Here is a 13,788-nt window from a genome sequence, read left to right as displayed (position 1 = left end):
AGCTTAAAGACACTTAAAGTCTTCAGTGATATGTTTAAGAATCATATTTACCAGCTTGTCCTCAACATTCCTCAAATTAGAAACAAGCTACAGTGATTACAACTACTCCGTCCATGCTCAGTAGGATTCTCATTTTCCCTGTGGAATAAGAGCAGTACCAGTTTTTGGGTGTTCAGCATTTTTCTTAAAGTTTAGATAACTGTGCAGTTGAAGTTACATCCATTTTACCTCTATATTACTGGCATAAAAAAAAAACATGCAAACACGGGTGAGCTAGTCTATAAGATTTTGTCATGGCTGTCAGACTGGGGGCAACAATGGCAGTGACGATCTCATTGTAATTTTCTGTTAATAGTTGTCCCACAAAGGGGAGTCTCTGAGTTACAAAGGAATATCTTTTTTTTTTCTTTTTTTTTTAAAAGAAAAAGAACAGATTACAAGTGGTCCCTGGGACACTAATGCTGAAATATCTCAATATCCAGAGAAGTGTTTAATGACACAAAAAATAGAATTTTATTATATACTGTATGATAATTACAATATAATATAAAGTATGTCTACTTCTTAGAATATCTTTTTAATTGTTTTTGAACTGATGTCTCTTGTTTCCTGGTGGCGAAAGCAGCACTGTCTATAAGGGATTATGAAATAAAACATTTAGGAGTTCAGCATTTACTGAAATGTATCTATATCCCATCTCTAAAAATCGCAACTGAGCATTTAAAACAAAAACAAAACAAACAAACAAAAAAATAACTAATCAAGGCCACGGTTACACCACATGCAAGAAAAACATCCAGCTCCGTCTCTTGAAGGAGAGTTTTATTTTGAAGTTTGACCGGAAACCACGCTTATATAATTGTGAGCCGTGCTTGACGTATCTCTGAAAACGTTCTTTCCACATGTGGGCTGAGTTCAGAGTATGGTCTAATAAAATTGAACCGCTGAGGAAAGATCACGTGACATGACTAGAACTTGTTCAGGAGTTCCTACACCAGGCTGCTTGAACAGACTGGTACACCGAGCTCAGCCTGTCCGGCCAAACGATTAACAAGCCTATTGACTGATGAAGGCAGAGAGGATCGATTTCTCCAGAGCTCATCACTGTTAACAGGACACAATGAGTCTGTCTGATGCACTGATATGCCGCCTGCCTAAACTGAATTAGTAGCCGATGAATTATGTCCCTTCCTCACAGTCACGTTGGAGGTCACATTGCAGCGTGGTCTGCATGTCGGGACCGTGGCGCCATCACACAGGCCACTGGCTGACGAGGGCCCAGATTTACCCACATTCATCTTTAATGCCTTAAATGCATTAAATAAAACAGAATGGGCAACGGCCTCATGTGTTGTTGTAACATAAATTTTCCAAGCATGTCTTCCATAATGAAAAACTAAACTCTTTAATTGAGCAAAGCAAGTATTCCTCGTCAACAGCTGACCCACATATCCTCAAATAAAAAAAAAAAGATGACTCACCACATTATTATCTTGATAGAATACAAAGTGCTGCTGTAAAATGATTGCTAAATTGCCAACACAGTGACCTTAGATCAACACATTTTTTTTTTTTTTTTCCATTTTGCTGCCATTAAGCGTAATTCCAAGAACAAAAAGTGTTTTCTACAAATAATTCAAATTAAATTGATACAGTATACTACAGTAAACAGACCCATCATGATACTGGCTTTTGCGCAATAAAAACAAAACAAATCAAAAGACATGCGGTCAAGCCCTCATGTTCAACATAAAACTCAGTCCAATACAAACTGAGGAACAGGTTCGTGGAAACGGGATGGGATTAGTATTCGTCCAAGTTGTCAGCTTTAGGTATGGAAAGGCCTCTGTCCTTCAGGACCTGCATTTTGACTTTCTCCGTCTCCTGTTTGGTTTGCTGCTGCAACCGCTGCTCCTCCAGAATCTCTTCGATGGAGACCTGCTGAAGGACCGTGTCGCAGGGCTTGTCCACGTCCTACAGAAACAAGGTTACATCTGTTTAAGGCCCACACTCATCAGTACATCAATGCACATGTAAACTTGAATGCATGTAGCACGTGTTCTGGCCTGTTTAAACAGAAAACTGCAAATTTAACCTCAAGTTTAAACTTGGAAACTTCCCTATTGATGCCGACTTGTCACTGTTGGCCACATGTGACTCACCAAAAGGCAGCAGCTCTAATTAGCTGCAAATCTGGCCAGCACAGAGGCCGAATCATTTCCTCTCCTTTATTTAAATTGGCAATTTAATTTGAAATAAATTAATAATGATTTGAAACTCAAGTGGTGCATGCGGCTAATTATCAGGCTCCTACAAACCACTAACATCATAGTGGATGCCAACATCTTCTTAAACACTGAGCTTTGAAACCATGATGCATCTGTGCTTAAAATATAAATGAGATTAGATTATGACGTGACGTCTACCCATCAATTCTGCATTAACAGTATGAGCTGCACTCAGCATCCTCGTTAACTGGAGAGACTGCTGTCTAGGAAGAGCAAATCAATGACTGAATGCATGCGGTATATTTAAAGAGAGAGATATTCCTGGGACCATGAGTCATGTTGACTCTCTGTGCTGGCCTATAAGGTCAAGTGTCACTGTGTGGTTTCGCCATGTCTCCTGTCATGGGTTTATCTCTGTCTCTTCTCCCCTCCCTTGTGGGAATCAGGAAATGGAGGACTTATAGGATACAGCCCATTCTGGCGCGGCAGTTAGCAGCCCAATCCTGCACGCCTCCGTTGCTCTACTTCCAACTCTTACTACTGGACAACATAGTCAACCTAAAGAAGACTTCCCCAATTCACTCAAGGTAAGAACTGGGCTGAATTGCATCTTTGTGTATAAAACAAGCAGTGCTCTAATAAAGACCCACATTTACCATGACAAAGACCAGATGTGTTCTCATTTGTGTCACGTCTTATAGGGATAAACAAAAGAAAACTATAATATCCCTGTTGCATTCATAATGTCCAACTGTTCTTCAAGCCAGAAATAAAAACAGAGACCTGTGTGCCTTGGTAACTAGTGGTTACCAAAACAGTTGAGGAACCGTACGGTCACCAAGTTGAATATGTCCATGGCTGAAGTACCTTGAGCAACACCTAAACATCCGTGTAATTTTGACTTTAATTTTGCAATTTGTTTTAATCAGCACAACCCAATCTTATTTATATAGCGTCAATAACAATTCAAACTGTCTCAAGGGGCTTTAAAGAACCCAAACTTGAAATCCCCAGAAACTTTCACATTTACTATTTTTGTACTACTTTATATATCTTTTAGTGGTACTTTAATTTGTGTCGATTTATGGGTGCTACTGTATACTGATCCATCAGGATCAATCAAGTATCTATCCATCTATCTATCTTTCCACAGAGCCTCGGGATAAATAAAGTATCCATCTACCCATCCATCCATCCATCCGCCCCTTGCATGGCTGCCCTCCGTTCCAGGTGTGCTCACTAAATGGATATGCAGAGAACAAATTCCTCATGTGTGCAAATATTCATTGCCAATAAAGCGGATATGATTTGATTGTAGAATTAACAATAATCCCAGCCCAGTTTCCCAAGTTGACATGTTTTGCACCTGCAGTTTGACTGAGGCCCAATTACTACTTCTGTTGGTAATAATAATAATACTGTTGTTGAACCTCAATATGCATCACTCCATCACACTTACGATCTCTCCAAGAAGGACCACATTTTCTCCTCTGACTATGAATATTCCTCTGGGGATGTCACCAAACTTTTTCCCCACGTGGATGCGCTCAACTGTCTGGTGAAAAACTAAATTGGCTGAAGGACGAGAAGAGAAGAAGATTAAAGTATACAGGACACATAAAAACTTAAAACAGTGGGAATCGTATTAACAAGTGGATTTGGCCTTCAGTTGAAAACGGTCCGACTTGTGTTTTGAGCCGATATGAGTAATAAAAGAAGGTGGAGATAATTAAATGACTTGTACCAAACTGATCAATGCTTCTGAGGTACCCGATCAGTGTTCTGCCATCTCGGAGCAGCACCAGGTGCTTCTCTGCAGGACACAAGCGACACAAACACGTTAAATGACAGTTTTAATCGGTTGCTACTGATCCAGTCTGTGTCAGACACGATGCCACATCTAAACCCTCTCTATCAACGAATGTGTTCGTCCTCCTCCCGACTTACTGTCGATGTCGTCAATGAGGCTTGCCGTCCCTGGTACGTAGTTCATCTTGGGCTGCTGTTTATTTTATTTCTTGTATTTTTCTGTACCATCAAGCCATGAATGTTTCAAAATATGTTTCTTTCAAGAAGAGCACAGGAAGCGCCTTTATACAAGCCCGGGATAAACTTCCTGTTTAACGTTTAACCCTTTATGTGCTACAAGGCCATGAAATGATTAGTCTTTTCGTACATGTGCTTAAAATATATATCTGTAAACAACAGTAACTCAGGCGACAAATATATTTTAAAGATTAGAGTATTGTTTATTATTTAAAAATATATATTTTATAACATTTTTTCCCATTGGCTTATAACGTCTGTGACGCACATATGATTTCGAAGATCGTATATGTACAAGTGGCAGTCACAGCATCGGAACAACAGAACAATTTTGCTAGTGTAGTCATACTTTATCCAAATCAGATAATTTCTTTCTCCAAACGGCATACGTTACCATGATACAGACATTTTTGAATTTTATCGAGAGAAATGTGAGGAAACGTGTGTGCAGATGTTAGCGCAGCTCACACCGCGATGAGGTTCACGGTGCAAGAAAATAGCGGCAGAGTGAGAGCTCTTTGCTCATATTTGGGGCCGTATTAAAGGGGTAGTGCGCCGTTACACGAGCTCCGCGTCATTCAATCATTTCCTGATTACAACGATCTCTACTTCTGTGGAAACACGGCAACATTGTCTTTATCAGTCTGGAGCAACCCAGCTAAACATCTCGAGGCTCGTTAATTTTTTTTTGTTTTTTTTTTTGTTTACAATGACAGAAGACTGGACGGCTGCGGCATAGCGCGCTTAGCTGATGCACCATCATCAAATGCAGACAAATCTGAAAACTGGCTGGCCCTCGACTTGTAACTCGGCAAATAATCACGGAAACTGGAATAACAGCATGGTAAGTGAATGGATGCAGTACAAACAGCCAATGTCCTATACTATGCCTGAGTAAAAAAATTAAAAAACGTCGCGAATTTGTGTGGAAAACCATTTTTGCGCAGCTAGCTTGCGTATAGCCCTGTCCATGCTAGCTAGACGGCTAACGGAGCTAGCTGACATTATGTAATAGTTACGGTTATCCTACTTGTTCAGCTGTTGGCCAAGTTTGTCACGTTTATCTTGACGTGGCAACACTGCTAATCGCGCTAACACTTATGTCAGAACATGCAGGATTTAGCAGCAGAGGTATGTCCTCAGAGTCTTAGCACGGCTTTCATGTTGTTATCTGTGCGGTCAGTGTTTCAGGTGTGTGCAAAACCAGTTCCGCCAATCAGTAAAATGAGTCAGGACCACTGTTTGCTCAGTTATAATACATTCTGGGACGGGCAGTGGCATTGAAGGAGGGAAGTTGTTTCCTATGTGTTTGCTTGTATCCATGGTTATGACTTGTGACATATACCGATCAGCCACAACATTATGACCACTGACTGGAGAAGTGAACGACATTGGCCGTCTTGTGAAAATACAATGTCCTGCTGGGAAACTTTTGGACCTGGCGTTCATGTGGATGTTACTTAGACATGTACCACCCACCTAGACCAGACCAGGCACCCCCACCCCATAGCAATGACACACTCTCTGATGGCAGCAGTCATCCCCAGCAGGATGCAGCCTGACACAGACACACACACAAAAACAGTTTAGAAACAACTAAAAAAAAAAAAAAACATGAAAAACACCACCTGGTCTTGCAGGTAGCCATAATGCAATGCCTGATCGATGTAAACTACTCTTGGAAAGAAATGTTTTTTTTTTTTTTTTTTAAATAAGTCTCCTTTGTTAAATATTTTGTTCACAGGACGCTCCTCAGTATTCAGGCTACCCTCCACAGTACTGGTACCCTCAGTCTCATTCCACAGGACACTATGCAAATTCCTATCCTTCAGGATCTGATGTTCAGCCACAGTACAATCCACAGGTACAGCTCATGATGCAACAAAACCTCTTCTTAATCCAAGGATGTAGGAGTAACCCTGCTCATACTGTGTCAATACTGTTGCATCACTATGGTGACACATTTACACACAGACAATGGCATTTATTATTACTAATTCAACCCCTTTGTGCCTTTTGTGTAGGTAATGCCTGGAGGATATCCAAATGGCCACGGAGTCTACAGCCCTGGGCAGAGTCAATACTCAACAAGTGGTTTCCACCCATCGAACCCTTTCTACTGTGCTGACCCTCAGAGACCTGCTCCAGGTTCTTATCCTAACCAGGCCTGTCCAGCAGAGCAGAGCAGTGGGCCCTCTGGCCAGCCACACTCTCAACACCAACATCATCACTATCCTGGTCCACACTGTCAAGGAGTGAGTTCATTTAAACACACACACACATGTTCACATGTTGTTTATAGTACCTCACATATGCAACATTTCAACTGAGATATATAAGAAGCTGAACGTTTTTTTGACAACATATCTCTCGTGATTCTGCTCTCAGGGTCCTGGATACCCAGCTGGACCGTACCCCCACTACAGTGAAGGCGGACATGCAATGCCTGCCAATCCACCATACCCGACTGGCCAGTCTGTTCATCCCGGGCCTCAGCCTGACGCATGGGGACACTCCGGTCCATATGCACCCTCACAGCAGCAATGGCAGCCAGGCCAGCAGCCTCCACACAACCACTATGGAAACCCTGTCCGTCCACCGCATCCTCCAGCATGGCCAGGAACTGGAACTGGTGCCCCGCCACCGTACCAACCCAAGGTAAGCATCTGCATTGTTTTTGTTTTGTTAAGTAATTGAGGGTGAAAGAGGCTGGTATGAAAAACAACAAGTATTTAATCAGGAGATGCATCTCGTGTAAAAGGAAAAAAAAATGCCTTAATTATTTTAGATAAAGTAAACACGTACTTATGTTGATCTGAACTATGTCAAAAAAAAAATTTTGAAAATTCCTGAGTTTCACTACTGTACAGTACAGCTAACATTTAATGTGTTTATATGGTATTGTTATTGAGAATTATCAAGTATCACAAATACAATCTTGTGTTAATATAGGATCAACAGCACCAACGTGCCCCCCAGGTGGGACCCAAACCCAGACCAACACCACCTCCAAATCCACCCAACGGAAAGCCTGCTGAAATAAGTTCACCTCCCCAAATGTACAACAAAACCGGGAGAGGCGATTTGAATCCTTCACAAACGGAGCCCCCTCCCTCAGCCCCAGCCCAACCTCCAGCACCAGCTTCAGGTCAGGCTGCACCTCCAACCCTGAGTGATAACCCCAGCCTAGCTAAAGTCCAACTGGTCATGGCCAGGGTTATGCTGCTTCACGAAGACGTTGATGAGTTTGTTGGCAAAAAAACAGACAAGAGTTATCGGTGTCTGGAGGAACTGCTCACCAAAGAGCTGCTGGAGCTGGACTCTGTGGAGACTCAGGGACAGGAGAATGTCCGGCAAGCCCGAAAGGAGGCTGTACAGAGAATCCAGGCCATTCTGGACCAACTGGAGAAGAAAGCTTTCTGAACTGGACTTATTTATTTGCTTGTGGATCACTAAGTCTTGTTTTCTTCTTCCAGATCTTCCATGGACACTTTGAGGTTCTAGTCTTGTTCTTCATAGCTGTGTTATTATTAGGTTATTTTCACCACCATGATATTATTAGATGCCTAAAATTTGAGGCATGGAGCCGAGAACAAGACAGGGCAGCTACTGGTACATGGAATCAATCTTTAAAGTCTGATAATGCCAGTTTAACTGTTATGGCAGTATTAGACATGAAGGCTGATGGTTGTACTGTACATATCATAAGTGCGCTGAGTGCGCTGGCTACACAACCTGACACCCTCGCTCAGCTTATGTTTTATGTTCTGACTTTGCCAGCACAATGCAGAGCAAAGTCACTGTAGGATGGATTTATTTAGTGTCACGCCTCAACTGTTAGTGATCTCTTACCCGTGAAACATATTCAGATTTTCATCACGCTGTCCCTCAGGATTGTGGGTCGGTTTCTGTCTGACCCTACATGTAACACGTGCAACTTCCTCAGCCGTTTACGTTTTACGGTCCATTTGCATGATCATGATATCGTCCTCTCCGCTGATAGAATCAATACACTTAGTTGCCCATATTCACTGATCGCTTCATTTTTCTGAAGCCGTGCTTTTCTTTTCCCTTGTGCTCCCCGCCCTGCATGCACTGGAACGTCAGATGAGCACACGATACATTCATGACATCTCAGAGCTCATCGTCGGGCCTAGACTGTAGCAAATTAATGAAAAAACCCCAAAGATCACTGTCCTCATTATTCTACCTTTTGGATAAAATTACTTCCTGAGTGCAGACCTACAATGACACCTACATATGAACGCTTTGTATTTCATTAGGAACTACTGTAATTACAGATAGGAAAAGACAAGCTTAAGAATTACTTGAAAACCTGTTAAATTATGTTCCTTTCCTCCCTCTTTGATCACACATATGTAAAGGAAAGGGGTTTCTTTAACATTTTCAGTAATGTTTTATGCTTATGGACTGTGTTGGTAACAGCAATTCAATCAGTTGTTGAGTTTGTGTTTGCTTCAGTTCAAAAATCGTTGCTATATCAAACCAGATTTGCACCTCAGTCCACTGTATTGTGTAAATATTTCTTTTGTGTGTGTTTATTTAGTATGAATATATAGTGCCATATTTCAGAGGATGGTTTTATATTATTACAAAAAAAGTAAAATAAAATAAAAATAACATCACAAGGTTTGCATGGGGTTAAAAAAAAAAAAAAATCACCTGTCTTGTGTGTCTGTTCGTATGTATCACAGCTGTTTAGTTTCTGGTGTTGTGAGTCTTTACAGCACAAGATAGGAATCTTTGCCTGATAACTATTGAAATGATCACAAATGAGGAAAACATTAAAAAAAAAAAAAATTAACTAAATGTTTATTTTGATATGGGATTCTCTCTTTGCTTTTTTTTCTAGATTATGTGAGTTTAAACATAATCACTGGCCCAGTGAGTAAACATTATCATTATCATGGCTTCTGCAAGTCGGATACAATGGGCAGCAAGTTGAACGTTTTGTCCTCAAAGTGTGTTGAAAGCAGGAAAATGGACAAATGGAAGGATTTAGACAACTTTGAAAGGAGACCGATTTTGATGGCCATGCAACTTGGTCAGAGCTTCTAAAAATCTGCAGCTTTTGTGCAGAGTTCCCAGTCTGCTGTTGTCGGCATCTATCAAGATAGATCCAAGGAAGGAGAAATAATGAACCCATGACAGCGTTATGGGCAACAAAGGCTCATTGGTGCACACAGGGAGCTAAGCCTGGCCTGCCCACGTGCAACTGTAGTTCTCAAATTGATATTAAAAAAAAGTTAATGCTGGTTTTGAAGTACATCAGTTTGTTTTGTACGTGGCTGCAGTCATTAAAAAGAAATCAGGGTGTCCACACTGACTCTTGTCCACTGCAGGAAGCATCTGCAAAAGGCAGAGGAGCATCAGAACCAGTGAATCAGTTTTTTATTTCACATCATGTGGATAGCAAAGTGTCAATACGCCAGTTACCGTATGTCGATGCGAAGAACACCCCTTTGCTCTTTGCCGCTGGAGTGTGCTTTGTCTGTGATAATGATCAGATGGTGGTAGTCCAGGACCCTGTTTTCACAGAAGAACATTACACTGTAATTGATTGTGTTTCAGTGTGATATTATGTTTAGCTCTCACTGTAGTGCATTCAGATACAAGTTATGGTAGATTAAGAGCTCAAACATTATGTTCTATATGTAGTTCAGACAAATATACAGAAAATATCTTTTTGTTGTATATAAACTTGTGCTTAGGTCAACACTCCCAACATGCACCAGGCAGCATTCAGATCTTTAAATAGACTGCTATATTAATACAAAAGCATAACTCATACCCTAAGGGCTTGAAGCACACAGGCTAAGTTTAATGGAAGGGTCAAATGGCTGAACAGATCTAGGGACACCCAGTGGTGAGTAAATCTGAGGCTAAAAAGCTTGTGCCTAAAATCAGCTGCATTATTAATTTTGCTCCATTTGACACTATGTATAATTATCTTTCGACTGTCTTCAATGGATGAACCTGTAAAAAGCCGTAACTACAAACTGCTACACATTTTTAATGAACCTTGTGCTGAAGATAAAACTGCGGTACATTTCCAGTAAAGGTCAAAAAAAAAAAAAAAACTGCTAGACTTCCAGTAAGTTAAAATTGACCTGAGTTCATGTTGATCAGCTGTGTTTGAGTTGGAAAGGCTTGGTTTCTTACGCAGCATTCAGATACAAGTTATGGTAGATTAAGAGCTCAAACATTATGTTCTATATGTAGTTCAGACAAATATACAGAAAATATCTTTTTGTTGTATATAAACTTGTGCTTAGGTCAACACTCCCAACATGCACCAGGCAGCATTCAGATCTTTAAATAGACTGCTATATTAATACAAAAGCATAACTCATACCCTAAGGGCTTGAAGCACACAGGCTAAGTTTAATGGAAAGGTCAAATGGCTGAACAGATCTAGGGACACCCAGTGGTGAGTAAATCTGAGGCTAAAAAGCTTGTGCCTAAAATCAGCTGCATTATTAATTTTGCTCCATTTGACACTATGTATAATTATCTTTCGACTGTCTTCAATGGATGAACCTGTAAAAAGCCGTAACTAAAAACTGCTACACATTTTTAATGAACCTTGTGCTGAAGATAAAACGAGAGTTACGTATGTAACTGCGGTTCTATGAATCCTGGATGACTGCCAGAGGCGGTGCTTCAGCACTGAATGAATGTCTCCATCTCGCGCATGCGCAGGTCGAGTGTTTATACCAACAGAGTCACCTGTGACCCCCGATGACACCGGCTAACCTATATCTTCCGTTGACATCAGAGGATCTGTTCCTGCAGAATCTTCTCGCGAAACCACAAGGATTCTGAGTGACAGAACGCTCTGGCGGTCATCCAGGATTCATAGAACCACGTAACTCTCGTTCTATTTCATCCTTACTGACCGCCAGAGGCGGTGCTTCAGCACTGGATGACCCATAACGACAAAGTCACGAGGAATGCCAATACATACCTCAATGAGAGGAAGCAGTAGAGGTGGGCAACAGGGCCACACCCAGCGGATGGGGAGTGGCCACATTCACCCGATAGAATCTGGAGAAGGTAGTTGGTGATGCCCACGATGCTGCATCATAGATGTCCTGCAGGGGCACGCCGCGCAGAGCCGCCCATGATATAGAGACAGCCCTAGTAGAGTGGCACCTCACCCCAGATGGCGGAGGGCGACCACTGTGTTTATATGCCTGGGTAATGACATCCACAACCCAGTGCGACAGTCGCTGTTTGGAGAGAGCGCAGCCTTTCTTAGGACCACCATAACAAAGGAACAGCTGTTCTGACCGTCTCATGCTTGCGGTCAAAGTTATATAGACTCTCAGAGCCCGCACAGGGCACAACAGTCCTAACCTTTCCTCCCCTGCAGGGGGGATAAACTGTGCCAGGTGGATAGGTCGGTTAAGGTTCGACGATGACGGAACCTTGGGAAGAAAAGCCGTATTCGGCCACAGAGTGACCCCTGAGCCATCTGAGTTCCATCTCAGACATGAGTCACTCACAGAGAGAGCATGTAGCTCACCAACACGCTTCGCTGAAGTGATGGCGAGGAGAAAAGCAGTCTTAGCAGACACCCACTTCAGCTCCGCCTGCGCCAGGGGCTCAAAAGGAGGCAGACACAAAGCGTCCAGCACCAGGGGCAGATCCCATGCTGGGGCTCTCTGTGCCTGTGGGGGTCGTAACCTCAAGGCTCCCTTTAGAAAAAAGGACAAGAGTCTGTGCAGCAGAGGAAACCATGTCCTCCCCGGCCAGAAGGGGGCTACCAACAGCAGCTTGTGGCCCTGCTGGAGGACCCTCTGCAGTACTTGAGGAATCAGAGGGATTGGTGGAAAGGCATAGAGAAGACTCTCCGGCCAATCGTGGGCGAGAGCATCCTGGCCCAGAGGGCTGGTCTCCTCTGTCAAGGAGAACCAGAGGGGGCAATGGGTCGACTCCTCTGTGGCAAAGAGGTCCACCTCTGCCCTGCCAAAGACGTCCCAGATGTTGAGCACCACCTCTGGATGAAGCCGCCACTCCCCCGGTGGAGGCTTGCCACGGGATAGGAAGTCTGCGGCCCGGTTCCGTTCTCCCGGCAAGTACATCGCCCTCATGCTGGCTAGGCACAAGAGGAGGTCCCGGGTCACCTGCAACAGCCGTGCTGACCTGGTTCCCCCCTGGTGGTTTATGTGAGAGACGGCTGAGACATTGTCCGTCCGTACTAGCACATGCCTCGCTCTCAGGAACGGAAGAAAAGACTGCAGTGCCATGTGCACTGCCCGAAGCTCCAGCACATTGATGTGCTCCGAGCGGTCCCGTGCAGGCCACAGCCCGCGAGCTGTCCGGTTCTGCCACACAGCACCCCACCCTGAGAGGGAGGCGTCCGTTGTGACAGTCTCCCGACGGGATGCAATAGAGCCCATGGGCATGCCCCGAAGGAGAAATGACCTCTCCCTCCATGGAGCCAGAGCAAGGAGGCAACGCTGTGACACCTTGAGTTTCCTGTGCCGGTGCCACTTGGCGTCCAAGTGGAAGCTGTTCAGCCACCTCTGAAGGGGACGCAGCGACAGCAACCCTAAGGGGACCACAGTGGCAGCAGCCGTCAGCTTGCCTAAGAGGCGCAAATACAGGACATAGCGCAAACAGCGGCCCTCCCGAAAGAGGAGAAGGAGGCGGAGGATGTCGTCCACGCGCCGGGGAGATGGACAGGCCTTCATGGCAACGGCATCCAGAGTCATCCCCAGAAAGAGTGTACTCTGTGAGGGGACCAGGCAGCTCTTTAGAAAATTCACTCTGAGACCGAGCTGGGTCACATGTGAGAGGAGAATCGCCGTGTCCCGGGTCACTTGAGACCGGGATGGCGCGCAAATCAGCCAGTCGTCCAGATACGGCAGAATCTTCATGCCCCGCGACTGCAGGGGTGAGAGGGCTGCCGCCACACACCTGGTGAACACCCGTGGAGAAAGGGAGAGGCCGAACGGGAGCACCCTGAACTGGAAATGGCGGCCCTGGAAGGCAAACCGCAGAAATTGTCTGTGGTGTGGTGCTATGGGGACATGAAAGTACGCATCCTTCAGGTCTACCGAAGTAAACCACTCCCCTCTGGCAACGGTACGCAGGACCTCTGCAGTGCTGAGCATGTGAAATCGCAAGACCTTGAGGAACCTGTTGAGTCCCCTCAAGTCGAGGACAGGGCGGAGTCCGCCGCCTTTCTTTTCGACAAGAAAGTAAGTCGAATAGAACCCCCCGGGTGATGACAGGGGGTCTACCAGCTCGATGGCACCCTTGTCCAGGAGGGCGGACAACTCCTGGTTGAGGGCATGGGCTCACCGGGTTCCACTGATAGAAATGGGAGGCTGTCCAACCTGTGTTTTTCTGTCTGTGGTTTAAGAAACATACCGTACTTTGAGCTCCAGCCAGAAGTAGGTAAGTAGTTAGATTTTTACATGCAGCTGTATTTAAATGTAAATTCTGACTCGATTTGCTTATCTGATCTTCTTACTGGAGGTGC

At 44.1% G+C, this 13,788-nt stretch overlaps 2 protein-coding genes across 2 annotated transcripts; one reads left to right on the top strand and one right to left on the bottom strand.

Moving 5' to 3' along the window:
• Positions 1–588: 588 nt before the first annotated feature.
• Positions 589–4,341, bottom strand: lsm1 (LSM1, U6 small nuclear RNA associated). Its single transcript, XM_084550636.1, has 4 exons — positions 4,176–4,341; positions 3,973–4,041; positions 3,688–3,803; positions 589–1,974 (listed from the first exon to the last, which is right to left on the bottom strand). The coding sequence occupies exons 1-4, from the start codon at positions 4,219–4,221 to the stop codon at positions 1,804–1,806; spliced, it is 402 nt and encodes a 133-aa protein (XP_084406762.1). The 5' UTR covers positions 4,222–4,341; the 3' UTR covers positions 589–1,803.
• Positions 4,342–4,571: 230 nt separating this feature from the next.
• bag4 (BCL2 associated athanogene 4) lies at positions 4,572–10,307 on the top strand. The gene is made up of 5 exons (XM_084551021.1): positions 4,572–5,118; positions 6,019–6,138; positions 6,299–6,529; positions 6,663–6,932; positions 7,227–10,307. The coding sequence occupies exons 1-5, from the start codon at positions 5,026–5,028 to the stop codon at positions 7,695–7,697; spliced, it is 1,185 nt and encodes a 394-aa protein (XP_084407147.1). The 5' UTR covers positions 4,572–5,025; the 3' UTR covers positions 7,698–10,307.
• The last annotated feature ends 3,481 nt before the right edge of the window (positions 10,308–13,788 follow it).

The sequence above is a fragment of the Chelon labrosus genome, assembly GCF_963514085.1.
Source record: "Chelon labrosus genome assembly, chromosome: 9".
NCBI classification, from domain to species: Eukaryota; Metazoa; Chordata; class Actinopteri; order Mugiliformes; family Mugilidae; genus Chelon; species Chelon labrosus.
Note: the sequence above shows the minus strand (reverse complement) of the source record. Positions and strands in the feature narration are given on the sequence as shown.

What these genes read in the sequence shown, in the direction of transcription:
- lsm1 (XM_084550636.1), bottom strand. Translation starts at nt 4,221, where the DNA reads ATGAACTACGTACCAGGGACGGCAAGCCTCATTGACGACATCGACA. An exon ending in CCTCATTGACGACATCGACA is followed by an intron (nt 4,042 to 4,175) that starts GTAAGTCGGGAG and finishes TGTGTCCTGCAG; the next exon opens with AGAAGCACCTGGTGCTGCTC. An exon ending in TGGTCCTTCTTGGAGAGATC is followed by an intron (nt 1,975 to 3,687) that starts GTAAGTGTGATG and finishes TTGTTTCTGTAG; the next exon opens with GACGTGGACAAGCCCTGCGA.
- bag4 (XM_084551021.1), top strand. Translation starts at nt 5,026, where the DNA reads ATGCACCATCATCAAATGCAGACAAATCTGAAAACTGGCTGGCCCTCG. An exon ending in CTGGTCCACACTGTCAAGGA is followed by an intron (nt 6,530 to 6,662) that starts GTGAGTTCATTT and finishes TTCTGCTCTCAG; the next exon opens with GGTCCTGGATACCCAGCTGG. An exon ending in CGCCACCGTACCAACCCAAG is followed by an intron (nt 6,933 to 7,226) that starts GTAAGCATCTGC and finishes GTGTTAATATAG; the next exon opens with GATCAACAGCACCAACGTGC.